The 16,811-nt window shown below is 38.6% G+C and overlaps 1 protein-coding gene across 4 annotated transcripts in view; it reads left to right on the forward strand.

Annotated features, from left to right (window-relative positions):
- macf1a (microtubule actin crosslinking factor 1a) overlaps positions 1 to 16,811 on the forward strand; it is an 826,555-nt gene that overhangs the window by 674,649 nt on the left and 135,095 nt on the right. For all 4 annotated transcript variants that reach the window (XM_039739817.1, XM_039739818.1, XM_039739819.1 and 1 more), the window contains 3 exons: positions 7,336 to 7,506; positions 7,731 to 7,897; positions 12,904 to 13,063. In XM_039739817.1, the coding sequence (XP_039595751.1) occupies positions 7,336 to 7,506; positions 7,731 to 7,897; positions 12,904 to 13,063 (498 nt within the window). The remainder of the gene's footprint in view (positions 1 to 7,335; positions 7,507 to 7,730; positions 7,898 to 12,903; positions 13,064 to 16,811) is intronic.

Genomic DNA, 16,811 nt, shown 5'->3' on the forward strand with positions numbered 1-16,811 from the left:
ACTTATCATATTGGGTAACTTTCAATTTTTCCAAAATAGCTCCTTGAAGCATTGTTACTTTGTATATTTTTTCATCAATTTCCAATTGGGAATCGATACATTCTTCCAAAAAGTCTACCATTAACAGTCGTCCAGAAAAAAACCTGGGCTGCGCTGGTGAGCATCTTGCTTTTGTCATAGAGATGCTCTCTCTCTGTTGCATCATAGTCATCATGATAGCCACTCGGGCTTCCGTGTGGAAATAGCTTTTCAATCATGCTAGAGGAATGCTTCTTTTAAAGTATTTAAATTCTTTCCTCTTAGCTTATACAGTCACACAAAAGAGGACTTTCAGTGTTTTTTGAAAAATTCAGTTGTGATCAGCAAATATGCCAAAGCATGCAAACATTAAGGTACCTGTTGAGTCTTTCAAGATGTTCTGCTTTCTTCCACCGCAAGCCACCGTCAAGCTTAAATAAGCAATTTTCAAACTTAAAACTGTAGCTGCGTCTCTCCCAGATTCCCAAATTCGAACAGCTACTGAGTTGGCAAGGTAAAAGCATGATTCAAACATGCAACAAAAGAAATTTCTCAGTACAAGAAAATTTGTTTATAAATGAAATTAATGAAAATTCAAAGCAAAACAGTTCACACAAAAATAGAGATAAAAGTTATTACACCTGCAGCATGAAAAGCAAAAAAGAAAAAAAATTTTTTACAAGCTTGACTTTTTCTTGTTAAACTTAAGTTACTTTCTGTACTTAAAGGTTGTTATTTCTCTACGGCAAACTTACATATGATTTACTTAATACATTCAGTATGTTCTATATGTATGGCATATGATACAATACGTTACGGTTTCAAAACTGTTTGCCCTCTATGCCTTACCAAATGCAAAGCGGATCACAATTTGGGAGTAATCTGTAGTCAGAGAGACAAGAAATAATTAGAGTATTCCATTTCAATTTAGCTTGTGGGGGATATAATAGTCTCCCATAAACTATGCATTAATATATAGGCAAACATTTTAAAAATAACTAAGGAAATACATCTATCAATTTAAAATAACCTTACTAAATAACAAATGTCTCTTACATCAGCCTTCTCAAATTGCCCTCACAGCTTGGCATGGTGGAACAGTGCTCATATTCAGGATTATTTGTTCAGATAAGTCATTGGATTGAGCCTGTATACACTAATTGGTGAGGGAATTGTTAAAACTTTGCCATTACAAGATTTTTCCTTCTGCACATAAACTAGACCACTTTCAGGATCTGACTTTTTAACCTGCTTACCTGGCTTCACTACCTGTGCTTCAGCCCATTGGTTCGTGGTCAGTGTGATCACCTTGATATCCAGGAGTTTTTTCTTTGGAAGTGGCTAGGAGATCTAAATGACAGCTTAACACAGGCCTTGGTGTCTGCAGCAACTTCCCACTCCTAAAACTATGTGCACCGTGACACCTTTCACATTTTATCATCCTCAATGGGATAATAAAGAGTTAAGAAAAGAAGCTGCAAAGAAGAAACATCTTTTTTTAAGGAGTATAAGTCTAATAACTCCAAGGTGAATCATATCATATGGCTAATGAGAAAATGAGAGCAACCATTAAAAAAGATATTAGGAAGGCGAAACGACAGTGGAAAGGAATATAGAAGAGAAGGCGAAAGATGACCCAAAGAGATTCTTTCAACAACAACAACATTTATTTACATAGCATATTTTCATACAAATTATGTAGCTCAAAGTGCTTTACAAGATGAAGAAAGAAAAAAGAAAAATATAAAAATAAGATTACAGAATACTATGTAACAAAGAGTAAAGTAAGGTCTGATGGTCAGGAGAACAGAAACATTACTACTCATTCACTCAGAAACGCAAGTAAAACATTGGGTAAGTGAACCAAGAGAGCCTGGATCATCAGGTGCTATCAAACAGCTGTGTGTTGTCAGCATAGCTGTGGTAGCTCACGTTATGCCTTGAGATAATCTGACCTAATGAAAGAATGTACAGGGTGGCCCACGAAAAAGTAGCCCGCCTTCCTGCCAGAGTGGCGCGCCGATTGACTACCCTCATCACGATAGCTGTTTAGACGTAGTGCAAACGTGTGAGTACGAGCTGAGCGACATGTTTTTAATTCCACAAAGAATCATTTTCAGCACTTTCTGTAAAGAGTGAGTAAAGATTTTTGAATTTCAAGTTTCTTTCTTTATGGAAGGGCGCCTTTTTTCGCCAGGGAGGCGAGCTACTTTTTCGTGGGCCACCCTGTAGATCGAAAAGAGCAGTGGACCCAGGATAGATCCTTGTGAAACACCATATAGAATATCACATGTCTTCAAAGTATAATTACCACAACTAACAAAGTATTTCAGTATTTTAATAATAAAAAAAGTCAATGAGGAGGTGAAGTGCATCAGGAATAGTAAAGGGGAATTAAAAAATACAGACAGTGAAATAGCGGACACTCTAAACTTTTTTTTTTCTTCTGAGGTCTTTACAAGTGAGAAAGTGGATAACCTCCCAGCAGTAAATGGTAGTATTAAGGATATTCTGAGCAATTTGGATATTGTCGAGGGAGAAATACTGCTCAGATTAAATGCACTAAAATCAAACAAATCACCAGGACCAGATTATATTTACTCATGAGTTCTTAAGGAAGCTAGCTAGTACATATATAAACTCTTGACACATTTTTATGAAGTTACTGTGCTGTTACCAGTGTTCCCAGAAGGAGGTCATTCCTCTTGCAGGGCACTCTGGGTATCATTAGTTGGAGTTGCACTGCACAGCTTGATGGCTACTCAGATCTGGATCTACGAAGGATGGATTTGAGGGCAGATAAGAAAGGATTTTTTAGAGTAATCTATGAACAAGTGACACACCATCTATGGATTAGTGACCCACATCCTGCTTACAGAGGAACAGAAGCATTACTCACATCCTAATCTGTTCCTTGGAGAGTTGCAGTCAGGGTGGTTGATGGAATGGTCCTTACAGATGACACTGCAGTTGTGACTTGCTGGGCTGTCTACTTTTGAGTAGCTGTTTAAAGCTGATTCTCCGGCTAGGACACTGGGTATCTCTGGGTCTGCAGTTCTTGAAGCTGATCCTCCTATTACCTGAAAACCACCCAGTCTCACTGAGATTGCACAGGTGGTGAAGCAGCTGGGAGGAGGGAAGGCTGCAGCAATCTGTGGTATATAGGATGGACTTCTCCAGGCTGGTGGTAAGGCTGTTCTCCTGGCATTGCAAGCAATCTTTGCTTCCATTTGGGAGACGGGCATCAACTCAACCGACTGGAAAACATGACTTGTCGTCCCTATCTGGAAAGGAAAAGGGAGATAGCCTGGATTGTGGCAACTGCAAGGGGAGAACACTACTTTCGGTGCCGGGTAAGGTCCTTACTAGGTTCATCCTCAATAAGATCCGTGATCACTTTCTCACCTACCAGTGACCGGAGCTGTCTGGTTTTACACCTAAGAATAATAAAAATAATAATAATACATTTTATTTATACAAGGCGCCTTTCAGAACTCAAGGACACAGAAATAACAATGAATAAATAAATAAAAGACACATTATAAACAATTTAAAACATCAGAAAATATAAAAAAAAAAATAAAACCAAGCAAAGCCACTGTAATCTTAAAGAAAAAGCCATTTTAAACAGATGCGTTTTAAGTCTACTATCAACCGTATCCTGACACTGAGGGTTCTCATGGAGCGCATACGCAAGTATCGGCAGAGTTTCTTTACAGCCTTTTTCGATTTTCATAAAGAGTTTGACTCAGTTGATTGAGATCCCCTGTGGAACATCCTGAGACTTCACTGGATCCACTCAAAGTTGCTGTATATCATGGCCATGCTATGCAGAGTGGAGGCAGAACCTCTGCCTTTTTCCCAGTTGATTCTGGGGTTCTTGCTCCTACTCTGTTCAGTGATTGCATGGACTGGGGGTTGGGCAAGGTCATGGGGTCCAGTGGCTGTTGGTGAAGAAAGATTCACTGATTTTGACTTTGCTGATGATGCTGTAATTTTTTAGAGTCAATGGAGGTTCTGAGCAGGGCTCTTGAGAGACTGAGCAAGGAGTCTGATTGTCTGGGCTTGCGAGTGTCCTGGATAAAAACCAAGATCCAGAACATTAATGACCTCTAGAACACAGCCATCAGCAGTGTATCTGTCTGAGGAGAGAATGCAACCTTGTCAACAGGTTTACTTACTTTGGCACTGACATTTGTGTCTCTGGTGACTCTTTTTTTGAAGTCAGTAGATGGATTTGAAGAGCATAGGAGGTAATGAGGTCGTTGGAAAGGGGTGTGTGGTGCTTCCACTATCTATGCAAAAGGACAAAGGTCCAAGTGTTTTGAGTCCTGGTGCTTCCTATCTTGCTATATGGGTGTGAGATGTGGATGCTTTCTAGTGGCTTGAGATGAAGACAGAACTCCTCCGGTACTGTCTCTCTTTGGGTAATCCTTGGGTAACGCTGGTTTAACTTTTTGTTGAATGAGTGGTTGTTCATGGAGTCCCTAATGAGGCACATCACCTGCATTGTGAGGGAGCACCAGGTATGGAGTACAGCCGTGTGGCAGGATTACCAAGGGTGATCCATCTCACAGGATCCTGTTTTTTGAGGACCCGAGCAGCTGGACCAGACCTAAGAGACACCCACATAACACCCGGCTCAAGCAGATAGATGGTCATTTCCAGAAGTTGGGACTGGGCTGCATGTCTGCCTGGGGGGTTTCCAACCAGGATCATTGTGCATGCTCATCACCCTGACCTGGGCAGATCCAAGTAACTATAGGCCAGTACGCTTAATGTGCATCGCATGAAAATTATTGGAAGGATTTACTAAGGATAAGATGGAGCTGTATATGATAAGTACAGAAGTTTTTCTGAATAGTCAGCATGGGTTGAGAAGAGGTCATGTTTTACCAATATGCCAGAATTCTATGAGGAAAAAACAAAACGATATGATCAAATTGGAGCATGATTTTATTTATCATGACTTTTAGAAAGCATTTGATAAGGTGGCACATGAGAGGTTCGGCATCAAACTAAAAGAAGCAGGAGTTTATGGTGATGTTTGTAGATCTGTACCTCCTCTTATTGGCAATTAGTTTTGAGTTCTGTGAATGCTTGAGATGGACACAAGCAGTGTCCCATAAGTAATGGTGGTGGAAGCTGAGCATGATGTTTTTTTTGGTGAGAAATAGGTAAATAGGCATGTTCTTTGCCTGCTTGCAATGAGACTGGTGCCTCATTTCAACCCTGCCACCGGCATCAAGCTATTTAATCTGAATAGGGTGAGGAGGCTGCTTCAGTCATCCCTCTGGGGCATAGTTTGCTGAGAGGTCTGTGGTTCATTTTCCTTTAGCTTTCATGAAGACATTTTCTAGTCATTACATGTTAAATTTTTAGTGGCAGTGAGCAGTTGTTCTTGAGAAGTGTGCTGCTTTTCTGAACTTTTTTTTTTTATAGTTCACTTATAAAGGCTTGCTTGGTGGTTTATCATGTTGTTCCCACTTTGGCGGAGACGTGACCGCTTATTTGCTTATTGACTTCTTTCCCTTGTAAGACAAATTTTTAAAGCACATTGTTATCCACTGCTTTTCAGTTAATTTCCTTATTTCTCCTACTTGCATGGGCTGTCATTCTACTTGCAACGCAATTATATCTTTAATTGCAGGTCAGAGATTTAGAATAGATTGTTTTTCCTCCCAAAATAAGTATATTGCTTTAGTTAGTAATATAGTTGGGCAACTGATCTTTTTTTGTTTTAATTTTGAGTGCTGCAGTTTGTAACATAATCTATATACAAAGAATACTCCCTATCCAGTGCTTTGTCTAATAAATGAAAATTGGATTGGATTTCCCAATTTTGCCTTTTTATCTACATATGAATAGGTCAAGTTGTAGTTTTACAGATAAGAAGCAATTTTTCTCGTTTAGTAATAACTGCCGCAATTTGTGAGCTTTGCTAATTATTCCTTAAATATTTGCTTATGTTACATTTATATCAAACACTTCAAAGAAGGTTGCTGGGTCCCTGACTCTTTTTAAATCTTCATTTTCCTTTGCGTCGGACACATTCACAGTCTCTTAAGGAGGCTTATAAGAACTCATGCTTTAATGTTTCTCATGCAGGAATGACAAGGAACAGGTTTCTTTTTTGTAAATCACAGCTTTTGGGGGAGAAAATTATCTTATTTCCCCATCTTGAACCATTTCATTTTTATTCTAGCATAACGTTTGTACTCGTGTGGTGTATGCTCTATGCTATTTGAGATTGCGTGGCTTTAGAGCGACCCCCAAACTCTCTTCGGCTAATTCCGGTGGACTTTTGCTGGATTTTTTCAGACTCAACAGAAGACAATGTAACTCTGATTGTTTTGAGCTCTACTTATTATATATTATTACCTTTTTTCTATTTGTGTTTTTCATTATTTGTAGCTACTAACTTGTCTCACAAGCATACTAGATTATGATAAATTAATCTAAATTAGAACTCTGTATACCAGGTAAACAGCCAGCCTCTTCTATGTTCCATATTTATGTGTCTAGTCTGACTGTGTTCTATCTATCTATCTATCTATCTATCTATCTATCTATCTATCTATCTATCTATCTATCTATCTATCTATCTATCTATCTATCTATCTATCTATCTATCTATCTTCATATTTCTATAATCCTTGTGTTAATCATAAACTGTATTATTCTGCTTCTTAAAAATTAGTGTGCTTCAGTTACCTTGCTATAGGTCTAATGGCCAGAGACCACGTCCTACAACAGAGAAAGGTAAGGTGCATAAAGTAGGAGTTTTATGGAATTATTTAATTGATTACCAGCATTGCCAAAGGCAAAACTTATAGTTAATTAATTGAAATTAAATCTCTTCCATCCTTCTACATAATTATAAGTGAAACCAGGTTTATAGCAGTTACCTACCATTGTCACTTATGACGAAAGAAGACAACTACTGTTTGCTTGCTGAGATGAATGCTTAGAAGGTTTTGCTTATTATAGTCATAAGTTAAGCACATCAGGCTGACTCGTCTGATATTCACTACAAAAATAGAAAAGACAAATAATCTAAAAGTAAAAATCAAAAAACAAGAAATGTATTTTTAATTTAAGCAGAGTATGATTGAGGCATGCATTCTTTTGACAGTTTCATCAGACTTCTGGGACAAAACGTAGAGTGGGAGTAAAATGAAATCATTTTTGACAAAAAAATCACAGGAAACTACTGTTATTTTTCTTAACAGATGTAGGGGAATTATTTTAAAATGTGCTGATGTGTATTTCAGAGTTTGACAGAGTCTTGACTATTCATGATAATATTTTTTGCAGGTTTCCGAGAGAATAGCACACATGCAGGAAGCTTTACTGCACTGTGGGAAATTCCAGGATGCACTAGAACCTCTGCTTAGTTGGCTTACTGAGACAGAAGACCTGATAGCCAATCAGAAGCCTCCATCTGTGGAGTATAAAGTTGTAAAGGCACAGATCCAAGAGCAAAAAGTTAGAACCATTTCTTTATTTATCTCCAGAACAGATTACTATCTCTCATCTAGTAAAGAAAATATCTGAAATGAAGTCAAACCTGTGGTTTTATCTGATTGTTTGCAACTTGTTTTTTGGCTGTGATATACAAAGTTGGATTGTGAGTGTCTGCAAGCAGTTTCTGGGTTTGTTGCTTCTGTTTTAATTAACTATCCTTTAATCAAAATGTTTATATCACACAGCTATTGCAGAGGCTTCTGGATGATCACAAGCTGTCAGTGGAAATGATCTCTGCTGAAGGACAAAGGATTGCCCAGTCTACAGAACCTTTTGATCAAGAGAAAATCTGCAGACAGCTTCAGACCCTCTCTGAACGATGGTCAGCAGTTATAAGCAAGGCTAATAACAGGTGTGAACAAAGTTCTCAAAACTTTGTGTATTTCCAACTGTGTCTGTCAAGTGAAAAGGGATAGAAATGCCCTTTTTCTTATGGCCCCGTACTAATGGCACCACATTTTTAAACATAATAGCTGTTAAAATTAAAGCAGAAGTAGGTACAATATCAAAATGGCTATAAATAAATAAACATGAGTGCTTTGTTTTACAAAAATATTTTTTTGTAATTAATACAGGAGAGCATTGTAGTGTTTCAGTTTACCCTGTCTCCATTTATTGGTTATTGCATTTTCACATTAACATTAATTTTTCATTTTTTTGTTTTCTCTTCCCAACCATCTACTCCCAATTAGTTCTTATTAGGCTTATTTGTACTATTTGCATTACTACTGCAACAGTGCTGTTCATTTCAAATTCAAAACTGCCAACCATCTGTGGATTGGAATGCTGCATCCAAATTTTTTATCTTCATTTCTCTTTTAAACAAGATGTGATGTCAATTTCATTTTGTTTTGTTGTTTTTTTTGTTTGTTTTTTTAAGCTTTTGTAGTAGCCTGCCTTGCTTACCTTTATAAGATAACAGAAAAGAATCATAAAAAGCCATACAAATTAGGGATAATGCCAACATTCTACCAGGTGTTAACATTAGAATTACTGTACATTATTTATTTTATTGCTTCAGAACTATTAGCTAAGAAGTATTAGCTGTATGATTTTTAGCTGACTTTATTTTTCAACATGAATATTTGTTAGATGATTATACTTCATTACAGCATTCACACTTGTCCAGTTGATGGCAGCAACAAATAAATATTCATTTAGCAATGTGAAGCAGTCGAATTAGTAAGTCCAGTTTAAGCAGATTGAGAATACACAGTCAACTGATTTTTCCCAAGATAATTTAGTCATTGTTTTCGTAAGACAACTTTGAAGAAGAGACTCAAATGGCTCTTTAAACATGCACCTCAGTTGATACCTGAGTCTATTTTGAAATAAGTCTACACTATGTATTTTAAAGATCAGAACAACTTCTTCTTCGTCTTCTTTCGGCTACTCCAGTTAGTAGTTGCCACAGCGGATCATCTTCTATCTCTTCCTGTCCTCTACATCTTTCTCTGTCACACCCATCACCTGCATGCCCTCTCTCATCGCAGCCGTAAACATGCTCTTAGGCCTTCCTCTATTCCTCTTGCCTGGCAGCTCTATCTTTAACATCCTTTTCCCAATATACCCAGCATCACTCCTCAGCACATGTCCAAACCAATGTAATCTCACCTCTCTGACTTTGTCTCCCAACCATCCAACCTGAGCCGACCCTCTAATTTACTCAATTCCAACCCTGTCCATCCTTGTCACACCCAGTGAAAATCTTAGCATCTTTAACTCTGCCACCTCCTGCTTTCTGGTCACTGCCGTCCTGTAGATATTCCCTTTCACTCTTGCTGAAACTCATCTGTCACAAATTACTCCTGATACTCATCTTCACCCATTCCACCCTGCCTACACTCTCCTTTTCACCTCTTTTCCACTATGCATGTTACTCTGTATTGTTGATCACAAGTATTTAAACTCATCCACCTTCGCCAACTCTACTCCTTGCTTCTTCAGTATTCCACTGACCTCCATTTCATTCTCACACATGTATACTGATTTTTATTCCTCTCCTCTCTAGAGCATATCTCCATCTCTCCAGGGTCTCCTCAACTTGCTCCCTACTCTCGCTACAGATCACAAGGTCATCAGCAAACATCATAATCCAAGTGGACTCCTGTCTGATCTCATCTGTAAACTTGTCCATCACCATTGCAAATAAGAACGGGTTCAGAGTCAATCTCTGGTGCAATCCCACCTCCTCGTTGAATGCATTCGTCACTCCTACTGTAGTTCTCACCACTGTCACACTTCCCTCGTACATATCCTGTACAACTCTTATATACTTCTCTGCCACTCCCAACTTCCTCATACAATACCACAACTCCTTTTGTGGCACCCTGTCATATGCTTTGTCTAGATCCTCAAAGACACAATGCAATTTCTTCTGGCCTTCTCTATACTTCTCCATCAACATCCTCAGAGCAAACATTGCATCAGTTGTGCTCTTTCTTAGCATGAAACCATACTGCTGCTCACTAATCACCACCTCCCTTCTTAACCTGCTGTGGCTCATCAATTTTATCTCCCTGTAGTTCATACAGCTCTGCACATCCCCCTAATTCTTAAAAATCAGTACCAATACACTTCTCCACTCCTCGGTCATCCTCTCTCTTTCCTAGATTCCATTAAACAAGCTGGTTAAAAACTACACTGCTATTTCTCCTAAATACCTCCATGCTTCCACAGGTATGTCATCTGGACCAACAGTCTTTCCATTCTTCATCCTCTTCATAGCTGTTCTTGCTTCCCCCTTGCTATTTCATTGCATTTCCTGATTCTCTATCTCCACATCATTCAACCTTCTCTCTCTCATCCTCTTAATTCATCAGCCTGTCAAAGTACTCTTTCCATCTTCTTAACACACCCTCCTTGCTTGTGAGTGTGTTTCCATCTGTATCCTTTATGACCCTAACCAGGTTCACATCTTTCCTAGCTCGATACCTTTGTCTAGCTAATCGGTACAGGTCATTTTCTGTCTCCTTAGTGTCCATCCTCTCATACAACTCATCATACGCCATTTCTTTAGCCTTCACACCCCTCTCTTCACCTTGTGCCTTATCTCCTTGTACTCTTGTGTACTTTCTGCATCTCTCTGATTACCCCACTTCTTCTTCGTCATTTTCTTCCCTCTGTATAATCTCTCCTGTACTGCCCATTCCACCACCAGGTTTCCTTTTACTTCTTCCTCTGACCAGATGTCATGCCAAGCACCCTTCTTGCTGTCAGTCTTACTACTTCTACTGTAGTTGCCCAGCTTTCTGGTAACTCATCATTGCCACCCAGTGCCTGTTGTACCTCCTCCCTAAACTCAACCTTACAGTCTTCCTTTTTCAACTTCCACCATTTGATCCTTGGCTCTGCCCTCACTCTCCTCCCCCTCTTAATCTCCAACGTCATCCTACAGACCACCATCCTATGCTGTCTAACTACACTTTCCCCTGCCACCACTTTGCAGTCTTTAATTCCTTCAGATTGATTCTTCTGCATAGGATATAATCTACACATGTGCATCTTCCTCCACTTTTGTATGTCACCCTAAGTTCCTCCCTCTTCTTAAAATACATGTTCACCACAGCCATGCCCATCACTTTTGCAAAATCCACTATCATCTGACCTCCTTCATTCCTCTCCTTGACACCATACCTACCCATCACCTCCTCGTCTCCTCTGTTCCCTTCACCAACATGTCCATTGAAATCCACTGCAATCGCCCCTTTCTGTCCCTAGGGTACACTGTCCCTCACTTAATTCAACTCACTCCAGAAATCATCTTTCTCATCCATTGCACACCCAATTGTGGGGCATATGCACTTAACAACATTCATCATCACCCCTTCAATTTCCAGCTTCATTATCATTGCTCTGTCTGACACTTTCTGTCCCTAGGGTACACTGTCCATCACTTAATCCAACTCACTCCAGAAATCTTCTTTCTCATCCATCGAACACCCAACTTGTGGGGCATATGCACTTAACAACATTCATCATCACCCCTTCAATTTCCAGCTTCATAATCATTGCTCTGTCTGACACTCTTTTGACCTCCAAAACACTCTTGACATAGTGTTCCTTCAGAATAACCCTTACTCCATTTCTCCTCCCATCCACACCATGATGTAACAATTTGAATCCACCTCTGATGTAGTCTCTTGCATGCACAATATATCAACCTTCCTTCTCTCTATTGGCTAACTCATCCCTTTACCAGTCATACTGCCAGCATTCAAAGTTCGTACTCTCAGTTCCAGTCTCATTACCTTTCTCCTCTCCACTTTCCTCCGGACACGTCTCCCCCCTCTTCATCTCCTTCTTCAGCCAACAATAGCCCAATTTCTGCCAGCACTGATCCAGTATGGAAATCTGTATTGTTGTCCACATGTTGATCTGGCAAAATTTTACACCAGATTCCCTTCCTGATGTTACATCCTCATTTATCTGGGTTTGGGACTGGCACAAAGAAAAACATTGGTTTGTGCATCCCTCTTGGCTGAGTTATTTTAAAGATTAGAACAACAGACAAAATACAGGTTGAAAAACAAGGTGACGCTTTTAAAAAATAAATAAATAAATAAACAGAGAGCTGAATGTAATGTGAAAAATAACTAAACTAAATAACAGTCAAATGCAGAGAGGCCAAAACAAGTAATAAGTAAAGTTTAAAGGGTTACTATGTACAGAGTTAGTTTATCATGTTGGATGTGTTACATTCTCATATTGAAGTACTCATATGATCAGCCCTATCCAGATTATTGAACCCAGGATGTACAAAATAAAGGTGGTACAGCATTAGAGTACTGAGTTGAAAAATTTATCTATAATAATTAATTATTTCTGTAGAATATTTATGGTGAGGTTTCTTCATTGTCACAAAAAAGAGAGAAGATAATTTACTGTGCAACACACTTTAACTTATGGGTGCGACACAGGGTATTTATCATTTTTGAGTATAGTTTAGAAGTCAATGAATTAGTATTAATTGCTGTCCTTTTTGGTTTTATTTATGGGCAAAGGAAACATTGTGAAAGTGTAATAAGGAGCCTGTAGGCAATCAGTACTTCCTTGGATTGAGATAAGCTCTAAAGAGCAGCATAATTACTTTATGTCCTGTCTAAGTTTGAAAGGCTGCATTGTATTTAAAAGGTATTCTTTCATAAATTAACATAAAGTATCCTTTACCAAGCAAACTTTTCTGAGTATGTTGACCTAACACCTGACACCAAAAAGGGTAAATTTGCCAAATAATATAACATATTATTTTAGGTCTGGTGAGTGTTTTAGATAAATAGACACATTTTAGTTAAATAGATACTTTTCCACATCAGTTTGATTTTTCTGCTATATTATTGTGTCCTTTTTCATTTACAGACAATGCCAACTGGATGATCTTCTTATTTTAGCCAAGCGGTTTCATGATATAGTTGAACCTTTGATAGAGTGGCTAAGTACAACAGAAAAGAAACTGGCCAATTCAGAACCCCTTGGCACACAAACCAGCAAGATCCTGCAACAAATTAACCAGCATAAGGTATGAAAGCAGGCATGTCAATCATATTTTAGTGTTTGAATCCTCAACTGTTCTTTTTCTGTAATATAAAACTGCTGCCTTAGTTTGTGTTCTGTTTTACATTGATTAATTGAACATATTTTTGTATTTTTTTGATGCAGCCTATTTACTGTAGTGATCTACTGTCCCCAGATTCTAACACTTAAGTATATTTTAAAAGCCAGTATAGAAAGTTTTAAAATTAGAATTTCTCAGTTTTGTAAATTACACTGTGCCCATGGGTCTAGTTTTGTTCTGCTTGTTTCTGTATATTGTCCAGAATAACAGAAATCCTTAGGTTTCAAACCAGCACTTCTTCATTTTCCTCAAGTAGCACATACAGTATAAGCCATGTCCAGTCTGCACATACCATAAAGTCACATATACTTTATCTTTAAACCACCCACACTCCCAGCCAGATTCACACAGATAGAAATCCGTTCAGAAGCATACTGTGTATATATATATATATATATATATATATATATATATATATATATAGAGTAATCCCTCCTCGATCGTGGGGGTTGCGTTCCAGACCCCCCCCCGCGATAGATGAAAATCCGCGAAGTAGAAACCATATGTTTGTTTGGTTATTTTTAGATATTTTAAGCCCTTATAAACTCTCCCACACTGTTTATAAATATTCCCCGCAGTGTTATACAGCATAATCGCTTTGTGTTCTCTTAGATATTAGATAAGATTCATTGAAATTATGTATATAAACACACTGTTTATAAACAGTAAAACCTAAATATTATTTTAAAGATATTGAGTGTCTCCGATATCACATATGTTACAGCCATTACGATAGACAGGCCACCAGCAATAAATACAGTACAATGCAAGAAAAATAGTATACAGTAAATGTGTGTACAGTGACACTAAACGTACGTACATGTACTAAGTACTGTAAGTACAAAATTAATTATGGTTACTCACCAACAATGACACGATGACTTGTCTGATAACAATGAGTTTAATTTTACTGCACAACAAAGGAGAGCGTTATAGTTCTTCCTAACGAGCCAGTTCAAGGCGATTGTGTAGCACTGCCGTTCTTCTTCTGGCAGTCTTCAATCCAAATCCCTAAAGCAGATTCCATCCAGACTACTGCCTTATTACATCCACTTACAACTCGTTTTGCACCCTGGTTAAAAGGACACTCCGGCCGTAGATCTTATATTCCTTTCCTACTTTTTAAATAAAAAGAATCGTAGCCTTCAACAAATCCAAAACATTTACCTTTTCGGCAATTTTTAACATCTTCCGTTTACGCTTGGGCACGGCCCCTGAAGCAGTAGCAGATCGTTTTGGAGCCATAATGAAGGGCTTGACTATGCACAAAGATAAACACAAAAGAGCACAACTCTTTACACAGTGAAACACGTTGATGTTGAATGAGCGAGACGAGACTTCCTGGTTAACACTGCATTCAGCAGGCAGGAACTTAACTGCGTGCTCTGATTGGTTAGCTTCTCAGTCATCCACCAATAGCGTCCCTTGTATGAAATCAACTGGGCAAACCAGCTGAGGAAGCATGTACAGGAAGTAAAAAGACACATTGTCCGCAGAACCATGAAGCAGCGAAAAATCCGCGTTATATATTTAGTTATGATTTCATATAAAATCCGCGATAGAGTGAAGCCGCGAAAGTCGAAGCACGATATATAGCGAGGGATTACTGTGTATATATATATATATATATATATATATATATATATATATATATATATATACATACATGTGTACATATATACACTCACACATATACTATGATTTTCTGAATATATAAAGTCGGCGTCAGAATATATAAAGTCAAAACTTGAATATATAAAGTCAGCGTCGAAATATATAAAGTCAGCGCTGGAATGTATAAAGTTAAAACCTGAATATATAAAGTCAGCGTCGGAATTTATAAAGTCATTCCTGATTATATAAAGTCAACATCGGAGTATATAAACTCAATCCTGAATATATAAAGTCAAAGTCAAAATATATTGATTGAAACGACTCTGAACTGAACTAAGTTAACAAAAACGTATTCAAAAAAATACATTTAAAAAGCACTGTTCAGTTAATGTTTTGAAAATGACGCATGTGTCCTGCCCAGGATTGGTTCCTGCCTTGCACCCAGTGTTGGCTGGGATTGGCTCCAGCAGACCCCGTGACCCTGTGGTCGGATTCAACGGGTTGGGAAATGGATGGATATTCCAGCGCTGACTTTATACAGTGGTGTGAAAAACTATTTGCCCCCTTTCTGATTTCTTATTCTTTTGCATGTTTGTCACACAAAATGTTTCTGATCATCAAACACATTTAACCATTAGTCAAGTATAACACAAGTTAACACAAAATGCAGTTTTTAAATGATGGTTTTTATTATTTAGGGAGAAAAAAAAATCCAAACCTACATGGCCCTGTGTGAAAAAGTAATTGCCCCCTGAACCTAATAACTGGTTGGGCCACCCTTAGCAGCAATAACTGCAATCAAGCGTTTGTGATAACTTGCAGTGAGTCTTTTACAGCGCTCTGGAGGAATTTTGGTCTACTCATCTTTGCAGAATTGTTGTAATTCAGCTTTATTTGAGGGTTTTCTAGCATGAACCGCCTTTTTAAGGTCATGCCATAGCATCTCAATTGGATTCAGGTCAGGACTTTGACTAGGCCACTCCAAAGTCTTCATTTTGTTTTTCTTCAGCCATTCAGAGGTGGATTTGCTGGTGTGTTTTGGGTCATTGTCCTGTTGCAGCACCCAAGATCGCTTCAGCTTGAGTTGACGAACAGATGGCCGGACATTCTCCTTCAGGATTTTTTGGTAGACAGTAGAATTCATGGTTCCATCTATCACAGCAAGCCTTCCAGGTCCTGAAGCAGCAAAACAACCCCAGACCATCACACTACCACCACCATATTTTACTGTTGGTATGATGTTCTTTTTCTGAAATGCTGTGTTCCTTTTACGCCAGATGCAACGGGACATTTGCCTTCCAAAAAGTTCAACTTTTGTCTCATCAGCCCACAAGATATTTTCCCAAAAGTCTTGGCAATCATTGAGATGTTTCTTAGCAAAATTGAGACAAGCCTTAATGTTCTTTTGCTTATCAGTGGTTTGCGTCTTGGAAATCTCCCATGCAGGCCGTTTTTGCCCAGTCTCTTTCTTATGGTGGAGTCGTGAACACTGACCTTAATTGAGGCAAGTGAGGCCTGCAGTTCTTTAGACGTTGTCCTGGGGTCTTTGTGACCTCTCGGATGAGTCGTCTCTGCGCTCTTGGGGTAATTTTGGTCGACCGGCCACTCCTGGGAAGGTTCACCACTGTTCCATGTTTTTGCCATTTGTGGATAATGGCTCTCACTGTGGTTCGCTGGAGTCCCAAAGCTTTAGAAATGGCTTTATAACCTTTACCAGACTGATAGATCTCAATTACTTCTGTTCTCATTTGTTCCTGAATTTCTTTGGATCTTGGCATGCTGTCTAGCTTTTGAGGTGCTTTTGGTCTACTTCTCTGTGTCAGGCAGTTGCTATTTAAGTGAGTTCTTGATTGAAACAGGTGTGGCAGTAATCAGGCCTGGGGGTGGCTACGGAAATTGAACTCAGGTTTGATACACCACAGTTAGGTTATTTTTTTACAAGGGGGCAATTACTTTTTCACACAGGGCCATGTAGGTTTGGATTTTTTCTCCCTAAATAATAAAACCATCATTTAAAACTGCATTTTGTTTTTACTTG

The sequence above is a fragment of the Polypterus senegalus genome, chromosome 17, assembly GCF_016835505.1.
Source record: "Polypterus senegalus isolate Bchr_013 chromosome 17, ASM1683550v1, whole genome shotgun sequence".
Classification (NCBI taxonomy): Eukaryota; Metazoa; Chordata; class Cladistia; order Polypteriformes; family Polypteridae; genus Polypterus; species Polypterus senegalus.